Below are 13,924 nucleotides of genomic sequence, written 5' to 3'. Positions count from 1 at the left end.
CCACACCCGATTCGCTTATAATTAACCGCTTACATGCGGATTTTAATTAGTATCAAATTAACGCATACAAGCGGTCAAAGTAGGGCCTATTTACCTATCGAGACCTGAAAGGACTCCAGGCCTGGTGCCATAGACCGCGAACCCTTGAAACGCGGCTTTGGAAAAGCTTTGGATACCATTATGCCTCCTAAACGCGATTTTAGGTCGAAAAAAAATTTGAATGTAGTTACTTTTAAGGAGGAAAAGCTATAAGAAAGTCGAAGTTTAGTGTTCCAGTTCGATATGCCGCCCAGCAATTAACTGATACAACGTCTGTAGTCGCCGGATCTTCTCTAAACACGTGCGGTGGTTTTTCTCCAGACCAAGAAGACCTTCCCCATATTGACGAATATCATGGTTTGAGAACCAATCAAGATCTAAAAGTAAAAAAGTGCGACTGAAGCGCAAGTTAAAAGCTTATCATGAGAGGAAAGCCACGCTGGCTTTGTCTTGGCTCAATGCGAGAGAGCAGCTCGTCTCAGCGCTGTTGACCAGACAGGCTTTGCCTTTGGGGCAGATGTGTCATTCCTTTTTGCGAAGAAGAGGCGTGCGGCAGATACCTTCACTGCAGTCCAAGGCAATTCCTATGCGCAGATCACCTCAATTTAGTTCACGCAGGCGGTAGATCACTTCACCACCCGGAAGTTTGGAAAGTGAGTCGAATATTTATGGAGGACAATCTCCTCCAGTCACCTTTTCAATTATGTTGTGAAACCCGATTTCTTGTGTACTCTGGCCGTTAGGCAATTTCATTTGTAAGTACGTTGTCTTGTGGTTTAATTGGAGATACATCCATATTTTTTCCTTACAACTTCATATAACACCTCTATTCAATTACTTCACTTAATGTAGTTTTTTCTCAACTTCAATGTGCATTATGTCGATGAGACCTGACCCATTTTTATACAGAGGAAAAAGCGAAAGCAGTAAGGATAATTTTTTCTTGCAAGCATACATGTAATTTGCTTTATACTCAGAACAAAGTAAATTTTATTTTTGGCAATTTTGAAAGAGTTGGCTGATTTAAAGGGTGTGTGATTTGTATTCACCTGATTCATGTAGGATATTTTATGCTCTTAGGATGGAAGATTTGTGCCATATCAGTTTGGTGAGTGTGTATGGAACACACCTCACAACATGGATCATGGATATGTGCGTGACATTATAGTTGTAGGTTTGCATGGTAAGTAACTAACAGCTGTGCAATATGTAACTATATTGTGAGATAGGTTGCCAGTCTGCAATTACTAGTACTACTTTTTACTTATACTTATATTTAAATAGTTAGGTTACCTCTTCCAGGAAGGTCTTTGTTTGTGTTTTAATTGTTTTTTTCAACACAGACAGGAATTAATAAACAATTATTATAGAAGAATACGACTATGGACACACTATGGTGTTTGTCTTTATACAGGGCAGCAGAATCCCATCAAAATCAAATGTTGCGAGCATGAACCAGAAGCCATAACGCTGGTCAGGAATGATTTCTGGCCATCTACTCCAAAACAGCCCCAGGTAGCCTTTGACCTTGAATTTATGGCCTTGCTCCAATACATTTTCTTAGAATGTAGTGTCTTTAAGGTCAATATGTCAGGCACTGCAGTGGCTGGTCCCACCTGCTTCAAAGGTTTACGTAAGTATTCATTCAGTAATTTTTTATCTTATGCTTATGAATTCCTTTTTATTTTCTTAATTTATACAATAAATAAATTATTTGTTTTCCTTTAGATTAAGGACATCTACTGGCTCCTTGTTGGAGATTGTTTCTGCGAGTTCCGGTATGTCTAGCATGTTGAGTAACCTGAAGCATTTCAATCCTTCTTATGAGAATGATCATGAATGTCCTGCATGTCCTAAGGTTTGTGATAAGTCATCCTTCAGATGAAATGTCTAAGTGGGTACTATTTACCTTTAGAAATCTCAAATAACTATCACTATATGTGTTGGCATAATGAATTATATAATTTAGACAAGAAACATTGTTTTGAATCTTTATGATTCTCTCTTTTTCCTAGTGGTCCTCATAGTGTGGCAGCTGGTCTTAGCATGAGTTATTCCATTGTTTTTCATTCATTTAGGCGTAAGAAATATTTTTAACATGACATTTCTAATAAGATTTTGGCATCTGATTGTAGGAGAAGGGAAGTTTATTTATCTCTGTTGATGCATTGTTTGGATGTGTCTGCAAATGCAGTGCTGGAACTAGTGGAAAGTCATCAAATCATGGAGAGGAACTGTTCATTAGCCAAGAAAAAGTAGATGCATTTCTAGCTAATTACAGCAAAAGACCAAGCAGCAAGTCAATGGTGTGTGAACCAAAGGACTTTTTCTCTTACTTTGTATTTTGTCGCGTTACTCTAACCTTTTGTTACCCATCAGTACTCATACCACTACTCAACCATTGCAATGAGAGACCAAAAGTAACAATTATGTTTGTTACTTGTAATAATGTTAGTGTTGAATAATTTAAATATGGTACAGTTTGAAGGGTTAATTACTTTGGTAACATTCTGCCCAAAATACATGTAGCTCAAATATATTGTTAGTTTGTTATGTAAACTTAACTTACAAGAACTGTGTGAATTGTCAGCTTCAAGAACAAGTACATAATCTTTATTGCAGCCCCCTCTTTTTTTCAAATACAGTTTTTTCCCTCTTTTTTTGTAATTGATTTATGGTCTTTAAAGGTAATATCTTCATATTTGCTTACACAACTAACTCTGCCAAGGGTGTCTACTGTCACTCTTGCTGGTCCCAAGCCTGAATGAAAGAGGAAGGGTTGTTATCAAGCAGTAAATTTATTTGGTTGTCCCATTTTTTTTAATTTTTATGAGAAATTGATGAATGATTATTATTTTCTGCCAATATTTTCCTTGCCACCTTTCCCATAATGTAATGTTTAATTTCTAATGTGAGGGTTCACCTCCAACAACCCATATCTACTTTGAATGCCACACGTACATGAATGCTACATAGATCTTAATTCCTGTTCTGTTTTTATCTTTGGTACTTCTGCTTTAAATGACATCTCACGAAAAGGTAGAAAGGAAGTTGAAGATTAAGAGTTAAATGTTTTCTGTTGCAGGAGCAGTGTAATCAGTTTCAAGCTGGTTCCAATCTCCGTTCCAAAAACAAATCCACAAAGCTCGATGAGAGGGCCCACTTTGGTGGAGGCTGCAAGGACGAAGTGCCACTGAAGTTTTTCAGCTTAAAGAGAGGAGAAGAGTATGTACATGCAAAAGGAAATCTGTACATTATTGGTCGGCTATTGTTAATAAATATGTAACCAGAGTGCCTTGTAGGGTGCATAAATTAAGAGACATGTCACTTTTTAGGTTCCTAAGGAAAGAATTTGTATATGATAGTCGTACTGCTGTATAGCATAACTCTGTTTATACACCATTTCTATTAGGGTACTCAATGAAACTAGGGAACAAATAAATTACTGCATGGACATTGTGGCTAATAATGATTATATTTTTATTAAACAGGATTGGAGATGCTGTGTATTTACTAAAATGGATTAAAAATCATGTGCAAGATAAAGCTATCAACATTCGCTTCTTCTATGATATTGCATGTGTGCTGGATACACATTTGAGAGTAAGATTTTTTAGCGGTTTTATTTGAATTAAGTTGTGGTCATGGTACTCTGGTATTTTTGCTTGTTAAATGATGCCCTGTTGTTTTTAATTTATCTTCTCTGTAGAATAGGCACCAGGAAACATTGCTTGAAAATGTTACTCTTGCGATACCTGCATTTCACTGCTATGGACACAAAGTTTCTTGTCAGGTATTTTGAAATATTTTCCTTTTGAACACTTTTGAGGAGTTGAAAGGTATTGAAAAACACATGCATGCTTACTCTTAAACAGTTACTGTTTTCATGAAGCTTTGTTTTGTCTTTTGTAACGCCAGGTCAACTACAGCGGAAGACGGCTGGAAGGGTTCGGAATGAGTGATTGCGAGGTGATGGAGAGACTGTGGTCTTACTTGAGGCCAACAGCAAAAATAACGAAGGAAATGACTCCAGCCCACCGAGTTGATACATTAACTGACTTCTTGATGCATTACGCTAAAAAGTCAATTTCGGACCTTGGTAATTTAGCTGTTAATCTTCACGTTTTACAAATACAGTTATCACCACAGTATATCATATTATAAACGATTTGTGATATGTTTTCGTAAACTCAATCGTTATCTTGCTGTTTTTCACCATGTTTCGTTATTCCCAAAAATTTAGGAGAACGACTTCGTGACCATTTAAAGAAAGCAGTGGAAACGGAGAAAGAAACTGAAGAGCAACTCAATTTGCTTCTTGAGAAGTTGAATAAGACAGGTTGGGATTTGATTTCGTTACTTTCTTTATTTTTCCCTTCAACTAATTACATTGTTCCTTTACGTGTTAAAAAGAATTAGACTTCATTGCGTGTGCGTCCTGTTGTGAGCTTTATGTCGTAAATACATGTACGGTTAACATTCCTTAAGAACTTTTGTAAAGAAACCACATGGTATGTTTTCATACTCCATGGACCAACTTCATTCAAATAACTTCAGCTTTAGTGGTGCACTATTTTGATACAATCAATTGTATATTCTTTTCCTTTCATTAGCGAATTGGTATTTGGGTATTGCGGGATACTAGAAAATGAAACTTCGATGAATGTAACTTTGATAGATACATAGGTATGTCTAGATGATGATACAGCCCCATTTTACTATTACCAAGGTATTAAGGTGGACGTATCCAGCGTCTCAGAGTGGAGCATGATTGAGAAATCTACGGCTAACAAAGCGGCCAGTACAGGAAGACCCAGTACGTACAAATTTCGCCTATTCATTGAGGGGAACTTATTTGGAATGGTTCACCTTTAACGACCAATAATAATCATGACAAATGAATGATTTCCATTGTACTTTGCCCCCCTTTTGATTACAGAGTGATAAATGTTTTGAAGTGCTTAAGAGGAAATTAGAGTACCACAACTGAAGTTCAGATAGGTACACGCAAGTTACTTAAACAGTTACAAGTTCGTTTATGATTTTACGTTTCCTACTTGAAGGTTCATCACCAGATGATTACCCGGACAAGTTGAGGCAGTTTTTCTGTGTAAGGTATGAAGTAGCATGGGGATCTGGTTTTCATACAATGTTTACCCCAAATTTTTACAGTAAATGTGTCACTTTTGGTTCATCACTTTCTGTCATTTCTCCTGACTTTCTCTGATGCTTGTCTTCTGAATTTTCAAACTGTTCATTAACAGAACAAACCTGCAAAAATGTTCCCCGGCATCTGAAACTTGGAAAGTACTGACCGATCAGCTTGACAGGTATGAAACCATATTTTGGATCCTGTAATTTATTCCCCTAATCTGGGAACTAAATGATCTTTACGTAAGGATATTAAAACGATTTTCAAATGAGGTCCGCCAAAACAAAGCAAAGAACTCATTACCAGCCACAAAATCTAGAAATAGCTTATCATACAAGTAAACAGACAATCAGGAGTCGGGCAATCAGAGTTATGGAAAATTCCATGTCATTAAACGTGGAAGTCGTTATTGGTATTTTACTGGGTTCTCAGGGCAAGTTTTGATTGCCAATCGCACTTCAAAGCAATGCAAATCCAAACCAATAATTTCAACCAAATTTTGGGTTTCTCCACTGTTTTCCTTTATGCTGGTAATAGGTTGGATCAACAGCTAAAGAACCTTGAGGGCGGCCAACCCCGATGGTCTCCTGACAGTAGCATGTATATTGCATACCTCCGCGATTTGCAAGACAAGCGTCGAGAAGACTTGCTATTATCCATGCATGTCAAGTGCTCAGAAAGGTGGTTTCTCTTACAACTGATGAAGAAATATGCAGGTATTGCATTGATATGTTCCAGTGCTAACTGTCGTCGATAAGAAGCCCGATTACAGCTAACCAACACATCGTATTGAAATGATTATAACCTAGGCTTTCTACGGTATCATTTTGACTCATGTCGTGTTAATTCTTTAGATGGACAAGCCATTGCAAAACGGCTTTGTGCGAAAATTTCAAAGGCAACTGGAGCCATTAAACAGCTGGTCAAGGAGTACACAAGACAAAACGTTGACACGGTGGGTTGTAAATACCCCTCCACAATTGCGGTTGAAGACGCGCTAAGCATCGACAGTCCACTGTGGCGTGTACTAAACGATGACACCCAACCGCAGTCTGCTGTTCCCTATTGTTTAAAGAGGCAACTCGTTGATTTGTTTCACACACGCAAAAGATGCTTAGATGAAATAGCCAGCACCAAAGAAGAAATGGCTCGGATGTTCAGTCATTTCGAGGGAAAGTTGAAGGTATTGGACACTTGGTCAAAGGAACTGATGGCACAGAAAGATACGGAGCGAGTTCGCGCATTACTCTCCATTGCCAGCACTAAATGAATGAGCTTTCCGTATTCACAGGTCATCTCCACGGTCTCTTTTCTAATGCTGGTAGCCATGAGGAATGTGAAGCTCAGTTTGACCTTGGAATTTTCCCCGAAGTAGATTGTGATGATGCCGATGAGGAGGTTCAGATGGAGGACGATTACAACACTGATGAAGCTGACGTGGTTCAACAGCTTGGCCAAAATGAAGTCTTTGAGGACCTGCGTTCCGTTCTCAATGCTGAATACGGAAGTGACAGTGAATCTGATTCAGATAGTTCAGATTTAAACACAGAAATATCTTGATTGTAACTTGAGTCGTTTCAACTGCCTGTTCCTTTTCCTCTTTCACTCAAGAATGTAAAACTACGAACAAGTATTACCAATCAGCTAAAAAAAAATTAAGCTCAGTGTCAACTAGTTAGTCACTTTACACGAAAAATAACAGCTCTCCTTCACGAATTAATTCAATCTTGTTTTATCGACTTAGGCTCCTTGACGCATCCTTACCTGGTCATTTTGTTGTGACGTTTGAAGCCTGATTAAGTTTCAGCATTTTGGCCTAAGTGTCTTTGTTCGCGGGACAAGTATTTTAACGCATGGCAATGGCGACCTTTATTAAAATTATTTAGTGCATTATTACATGAGTCAAGAACATCTAAGGTTCGCAATTTTGCTAAAATGAGTGAGAGTGTGAGTGTGGGTCAAGAGCAATATCCCATAAGAGCGACGAGGAAGTCGAGGAATTGGCCAATGTCGGCAAAATGGGTCCAAGTGTCCCATAAATACCATAAGAAAGTTGTGGAAACTGGCCTTAATGGCCAAAATGGGTCCAATTGCAAGTCAGTGTCGATATCCCACAAAGATCGTGAGAAACTTGTAGAAACTGGGCAATATCGCTAAAATGGGTCCAAATGGGAGTCAAAATCGTTATAAGCAAGTTGTGGAAACTGGCAAATATCGCCAAAATGGGTGCAAGTGCGGGTCAATGTTGACAATATCTCGTGAAAATGATAAGAAAGTCGCATGGATTGACCAAAATCACAAAGATGGTTCCAATTGAGGGTCAATGCTAAGATCCCATGAAAATCATTAGAAAGTCGAAGAGATTGGCTGAAATCACCAAAATGAGTTAGGGTGCGAATCAGTGTCAACTTCCCATGAGAATCGTAAGAAAGTCGTGGAAACTGGCTACTTTCGCCTAAATGGGTCCAGGTGGGAGTCAAAATCGTTATAAGCAAGTTGTGGAAACTGGCAAATATCGCCAAAATGGGTGCAAGTGCGGGTCAATGTTGAAATCTCATGAAAATGATAAGAAAGTCGCAGGGATTGACCAAAATCACAAAAATGGGTCCAATTGAGGGTCAATGCTGAGATCCCATGAAAATCATTAGAAAGTCGAAGAGATTGGCTGAAATCACCAAAATGAATTAGGGTGCGAATCAGTGTCAACTTCCCATGAGAATCGTAAGGAAGTCGCGGAAACTGGCTACTTTCGCCTAAATGGGTCCAAGTGGGAGTCAAAATCGTTATAAGCAAGTTGTGGAAACTGGAAAATATCGCCAAAATGGGTGCAAGTGCGGGTCAATGTTGACACCTCACGAAAATGATAAGAAAGTCGCAGGGATTGACCAAAATCCCAAAAATGGGATCAATTGCGGGTCAATGCTAAGATCCCATGAAAATCATTGGAAAGTCGAAGAGATTGGCTGAAATCGCCAAAATGGGTTAAGGTGCGAATCAATGGCAACTTCCCGTGAGAATCGTAAGAAAGTCGTGCAAACTGGCTAATTTCGCCTAAATGGATACAAGTGCAGTCTATGGCAATTTCCCACAGAAGACACAGGAAAGTCGCAGAACTTAGCCAATATCGCTAAAATCGATGTTTCCAAATATCCCATGAATATTATGGTAAAGTTGCAATATGCCAATATTTCTTTAAAATGGATCCAAATGCAAGTCAATGTCGATATGCCATGGAAATCAATGGAAAATTTTCAAACTGACCAAATATCGCGAAAATTGGTATAACTGCAGGTCAATGTCGATATTCTTAGAAAATCATAGGTAAGTTTCGGAAAATGGCAAATATCGCCAAAATAGAGCCGGGTGCCACTCAATGTCAATATCTCATGAAAATCATGAGACAGATGTGGAAACTCGCCAATATTGCCAAAATGGGTTTAAGTGCAGATCAACAGCAATATCCCATGAAATCATATGAGAGTTCTGGAAACTGGCCAATATCGCTAAAATGAGTCCAAGAGCGAGTCAACGTCGATTTCCCGTGGAAATCATGGAAAAAATTTAGAAAACTGACCGTAATATCGCTAAAATGGTTCCAAATTAATGCGTGTCGACAAGAAAATAATATGAAGGTGAGAAAATTTGCCAATTTCGCTAAAATGAGTCCAAGTGTGGGTTAATGCCAATATCCCCTAAAAATGTCAAGAAAGTTATGTAAACTGGCCAATATCGCCAACATGAGTCCAACTGCGACTTAATGTCAATGTCCCATGAAAATATCAGACAGATGTGGAAACTGGCCAATATCACTAAAATGGGTCTAGGCGCTGATCAACAGCAATATCCCATGAAAATCATAGAAGAGTTATGGAAAATGACCAGTATCGCCAAAATGAGTCCAAGTGCGATTCAATGTCGATATCCCATGGAAATCATAGGAAAAATTTGGAAACTGACTAATATTTCCAAAATGAGCGTATGTGCGGACCAACAGCAATCTCCCATGAAAATCACAAGACAGATGCGGAAACTCGCCAATATCGCCAATGGGTCTTAGTGCTGATCAACAGCAATATCCCATGAAAATCATAACAGAGTTCTGGAAACTGGCAGTATCGCCAAGATGAGTCCAAGTGCGAGTCAATGTCGATATCATTGAAATCATAAGAAAAATCTGGAAACTGACCAAATTTTTCCGAAATGGGTCTAAGTGCGGACCAACGGCAATCTCCCATTAAAGTCATAAGACAAAAGTTGAAAATTCGCCAATGACGTCAAAATGGATCTAAGTGCGGATGAACGTCAATATTCGATAAAAATCAGAGAAAAGATGGCAAAATTCGCTAATATCGCCGAAATGGGTATAAGTGCAGGTCAATATCGATATTCTGTGAAACTCATAGCCAAGTTGTGGAAACCGGTTCAAATTGCCAAAATGGGTCCAAGTGCGACTCAATATCTCATCAAAACCATAGAACAGATGTGTAAACTCGCCAATATCGCTAAAATAGGTCTCAGTGAGGATCGGCAGCGATATCTCATGACAATCATATGAAGGTGAGGAAATTCGCCAATATCGCCAAAGAGAGTCCAAGTGTGGATTAAAGCCAATATCCCATAAAAATGACGAGAAAGTTATGTAAACTGGCTAATATCGCCAAAATGGGTCCAAGTGCGACTCAAGGTGAACATCTCATCAAAATCTTAGGACAGATGTGGAAACTCGCCAATATCACTAAAATGGGTCTTAGTGAGGAGCAACAACAATATCCCTTGGAAATCATAGGACAGTTCTGGAAACTGGGCAAGTCGCCAAAATGAGTACAAGTGCGATTAAAAGTCGATTTCCCATGGAAATCATAGGAAAAATCTGGAAACTAACCAATATTGCCAAAATGGGTCTGACTGCGGACCAACCGCAATCTCCCATGAAAATCATAAAACAGATGTGGAAATCCGCCAATATCACCAAAATAAGTCCAAGTGGGATCCAATGTCGTTATCCCATGAAAACCATAACAATGTTACCGAGTTTTCATTGCTTGGGAACTCTGGTTTGGCTAAATTCACGTCTGCTGCAAATTGTCTTTAATTCTCTGAAAGGTGGTGAAATCTTCGTAAACACTCGAAGCTCAGAACAAATGTGGTGCATGCCAATAGGAAACAAGTGATAACAGGGATCAGTTCTTGATGTGTTACGCTGTAAATCAAATATACTACGTGTATCCTCCTGGGAAGGCTAACACACACACACACACACACACACCCACAGTTTTCGAGGTTTTACCCATTGAAACTGCTAAAGACCAAAGAAATCCGGGCCATACGATCTTCGTTTCGTGTCTTAATTGGTTTCATAACACCAAAGTAGCCACAATTCAAAGAAAATGAATAGAAGGGACTGTTTCTCCCTTATTCTTTTCAAGAAAAAGACACTTTTAGTGTTGTTCCATGATACGATAGAAAGCCTAAAAATGGAAACTTTTCAGACCAGTTCATAAGGGGATGATGGACTACGATACTAGAGTCACTGATTGATATGTAAAGTACTAGCATTGACAAGACAATTGACCAATAGATTTGCTTGTTACTTGCTTTCATTGTGCACCTGCACGTCGGCACTTCTGTTATTTATTACTGGTTTCTGTTAGGTAAATACAAGTGTTAATGGTCTCTCGGAAAAAATTGGTTCAATAGCACCTCTCATCAGTTAGTTCTTAAGCAAGTACCTTGTGCAGCTTTTATGATTACTACTTTAGCTTCTACTCTAGCATGGTGTATGTTAGAGCGCTCTACGAATAAAAGTATACTGTGGAACCAAACGCTATCTCTTTCTTGACGTCCGTACAAGTTCACTCGAAGTAGATCGCTGTGTGCCAGGAAATCGTGACGAGTTTCCGTTCTCATTAGACGAGTGGTCTCTGCCGAGTTAATTCCCCCCGTTTGTACGTTTCCCGCAAGTTCAGTTTAGAGTGCGTGAAAACTTATCGTCAAACTTGTTAGGAAACTATGCGATAAACATCGGATATGCGATGCTCGATGGACAGTGCTTTTTCCTTTTATTGCCAAGAAATTAACCAAATAAACATAAAAAAGCAAACAAACACACAAACAAAAAATAAAAATTAAGAAATTTATTTGCCAAAACCACGTTACAATTTATTGTGCACAGTTCCAAAAGGTTATGGCGCCTTCACAGGGAGGTCTGCCTGAAGAAGTAAACTTCAGTAAGTCGAGTGAAAATAGGTTGCCGGCTCTAAAGGCCATTCATAAAACCACCGACAAAAATCGATTCTCCGTCATAGAGTGCACCATTCAACCACAAAGTTTCCCGGATTCACTGTGCGCCCATGAATGTGTGTTCTTGGTGGAAGAACAAAAACCACACATATTTTTCAGGCCGTGCTTGGTAACAGCATTCCAAATTAGTATCTGCGTAAAAAGGGTTACAAAGTAAATAACGTTGGTGTTAAATACTTAGGAGACCAAATAGTACACTAGTCTTTCATTCCAGCGTGATCACTTTGTTTCATGGAAATTCCTAATTCCTTTTCGCACGCAATAAGCCCGTCACTTTGAGTGGTAAACACGCTTAACACTGAACTTTACAAAGTCAGAGATAAAAAACTTGCTCACCTTTGGAAACGATAAAACCAGCAGCAAGGGAAGTGCTGCGTTGAGATTAGGAAGGAGTACCAAGAACAATGGATGCGCGGGAAGTACAGTGGTCAACAATCACTGTGGCTCTGGTTGCAGATGACTGATAAACACTTAAAGAACTTGTGTGTGATGAGGTTGTGTCAAAGTGAAGGAATAATGTATGGTATGTTGTGTAAATTTCATCTTTTCGACTGAGGTGTTTTGTAAGTTATATTAGTAGTTAGTTCGTTGTGAGTTGGTATTGTTACGGTTGTGAATAGCAGTGGTTTTTAACTTAAACTGGGAGTACTTATTAACAGGAGGTCGACGAATTAATAAGGGAAGGAGTGGACGTAGGAGAAGTTGATGTGTGAGTGGTGGCTGAAGGGGTCGTGCAACTATCCATGGAGGGTACAGGCAAAGAAATACCAAAGCTCCAGTCATGACGGGCGAGCCACAGCTTTCGGCGCTGGCCGCTTCCGTAAAGAGACGGTTACGCGGAATAACACCAATCTCTTTCTTTAAATCCAAGGGAAGGTTATTAAGTAAAATTCCCAATTGCTGTATCTTAGCGTAAGGCATTTTACTTCCTCTGTTTCCGACAAGTTCACCTACAAAAGACAAAGACAGAAATTGACTGGAAAAAAAACGAAGCTAAAAGTCACTCCTTGTTGCGTTGAATATGACACTTATACAGAAATCATAGCCATAGATAGAGGGAATTACCACATCAATACATTAAAAGCAGAAATAAAATTTATATTGGGAAAGAAGACTGACTTTTTTTCGTATTGCAACAAATCACAAGAAAAGGCAGAAGCTGAGTGTAAAACAGCTATTGACCTCTTAAATGCTTCAAATAGTAGTTTATGGAGATGTAGTTTTCAATCATGGGTCAACTGAAACTTAATGCGGCCATTTCAGTAGAAAGAGAAAAGAAAGATATTTTTCAATAATTTGGAGGAACATCACCTAGATCTTCGAAGACCTTAATCCGCACGTGCATGGATAAAGGCAAATATATGCTTTAAAAACGCGTACTGTATTTGAAGTTGAACACTTCTTGTAGATGTTTTACTGACACGTCTTGCTTTTCCACCAGGGAATTACCTATAAAATAAGGACCTATTTTCACTGGAAATATAATGCTTTCTTTTCTAAGTTCTTAAGAAACGAAATGCTTGGTGTAATAAGCTGTTGATCTAAGCATCAATGTAGTGAATTTCATTGAGATTCATTTATTGTTTTAATATATTGAGATTATATTGATATTTAAGAACATAGATATACACTTAGAGTAACAGAAATTGAGTACCGGGACTACTGCTCTTGATAACCTTTTTTGAGGTTCTGTTTATGTTTTGAGTGCAGGAATGAAATGTAAATTGGAATCAACAGGTAATTGGTTTTACTAATTGTTTTTATTTTTTTCATCAACTCATGTATGGATCCAATTCACAAATTCTCAAGCGCAAAAATTTGCAGAAAGATTTCAACATTACAAGTAAAATTAGAATGAGCTTCTGAAAGTATATATCAAGAGTAAAGTGCTAATTACCGTATTTACCCGTGTATAATGCGCGCCTGTGTATAATACGCACCCTAATTTTTGACCTCTTTTTTCCGAAAAAAAAAATTTCATGACAAATACCAAGAATTAAAACTTCCATTTTTTCACTTAATTAACAAGAGCTGGAAATTCATCAATAATATGTTTACAACAATTTCTAACTAGTTGCTACTACAAATATCGAACGCACCGAGCACCTATTTACAAGCTTTTCTATTCAGTAACAGTCAAACGTTTTATAAATGTTGTAACTTGAAGTCCTTACTAATATACCTAAATTCACAAGTTGAATTATTATCATAACAGCCGTTCATAAACATTATTTCTACTCACAGTACTGCTGGTAGCTTGAATATTATTACTGCATTGCAATTGCGTGATTTAAGTAAAATGTTCAGTGTCTTTAAACCGACTCACAGTCCGATGCGAATAGGTTTTCGATGACTGAATCCTCAAGTTCATCAGTGATCTCAGTTGAATTGTAAACCAATTCATCTTGTGATCCATTCGAATTGTTTGTGATC

General features: G+C 38.4%; 1 protein-coding gene across 1 annotated transcript; it reads left to right on the top strand.

Moving 5' to 3' along the window:
* The first annotated feature begins 184 nt into the window (after positions 1–184).
* LOC131783437 (uncharacterized) lies at positions 185–7,020 on the top strand. Its single transcript, XM_066164040.1, has 15 exons — positions 185–692; positions 1,120–1,222; positions 1,454–1,672; positions 1,768–1,817; positions 2,175–2,345; positions 3,125–3,264; positions 3,531–3,642; positions 3,749–3,832; positions 3,958–4,138; positions 4,283–4,378; positions 4,769–4,855; positions 5,103–5,154; positions 5,304–5,369; positions 5,729–5,907; positions 6,046–7,020. Exons 5-15 carry the CDS (start codon positions 2,343–2,345, stop codon positions 6,459–6,461), a joined length of 1,416 nt encoding a protein of 471 aa, XP_066020137.1. The 5' UTR covers positions 185–692; positions 1,120–1,222; positions 1,454–1,672; positions 1,768–1,817; positions 2,175–2,342; the 3' UTR covers positions 6,462–7,020.
* The last annotated feature ends 6,904 nt before the right edge of the window (positions 7,021–13,924 follow it).

This window comes from Pocillopora verrucosa, chromosome 3 (genome assembly GCF_036669915.1).
Source record: "Pocillopora verrucosa isolate sample1 chromosome 3, ASM3666991v2, whole genome shotgun sequence".
Classification (NCBI taxonomy): Eukaryota; Metazoa; Cnidaria; class Anthozoa; order Scleractinia; family Pocilloporidae; genus Pocillopora; species Pocillopora verrucosa.
The sequence above is the reverse complement of the archived record's forward strand: the minus strand, read 5'-3'. Positions and strand labels throughout refer to the sequence as shown.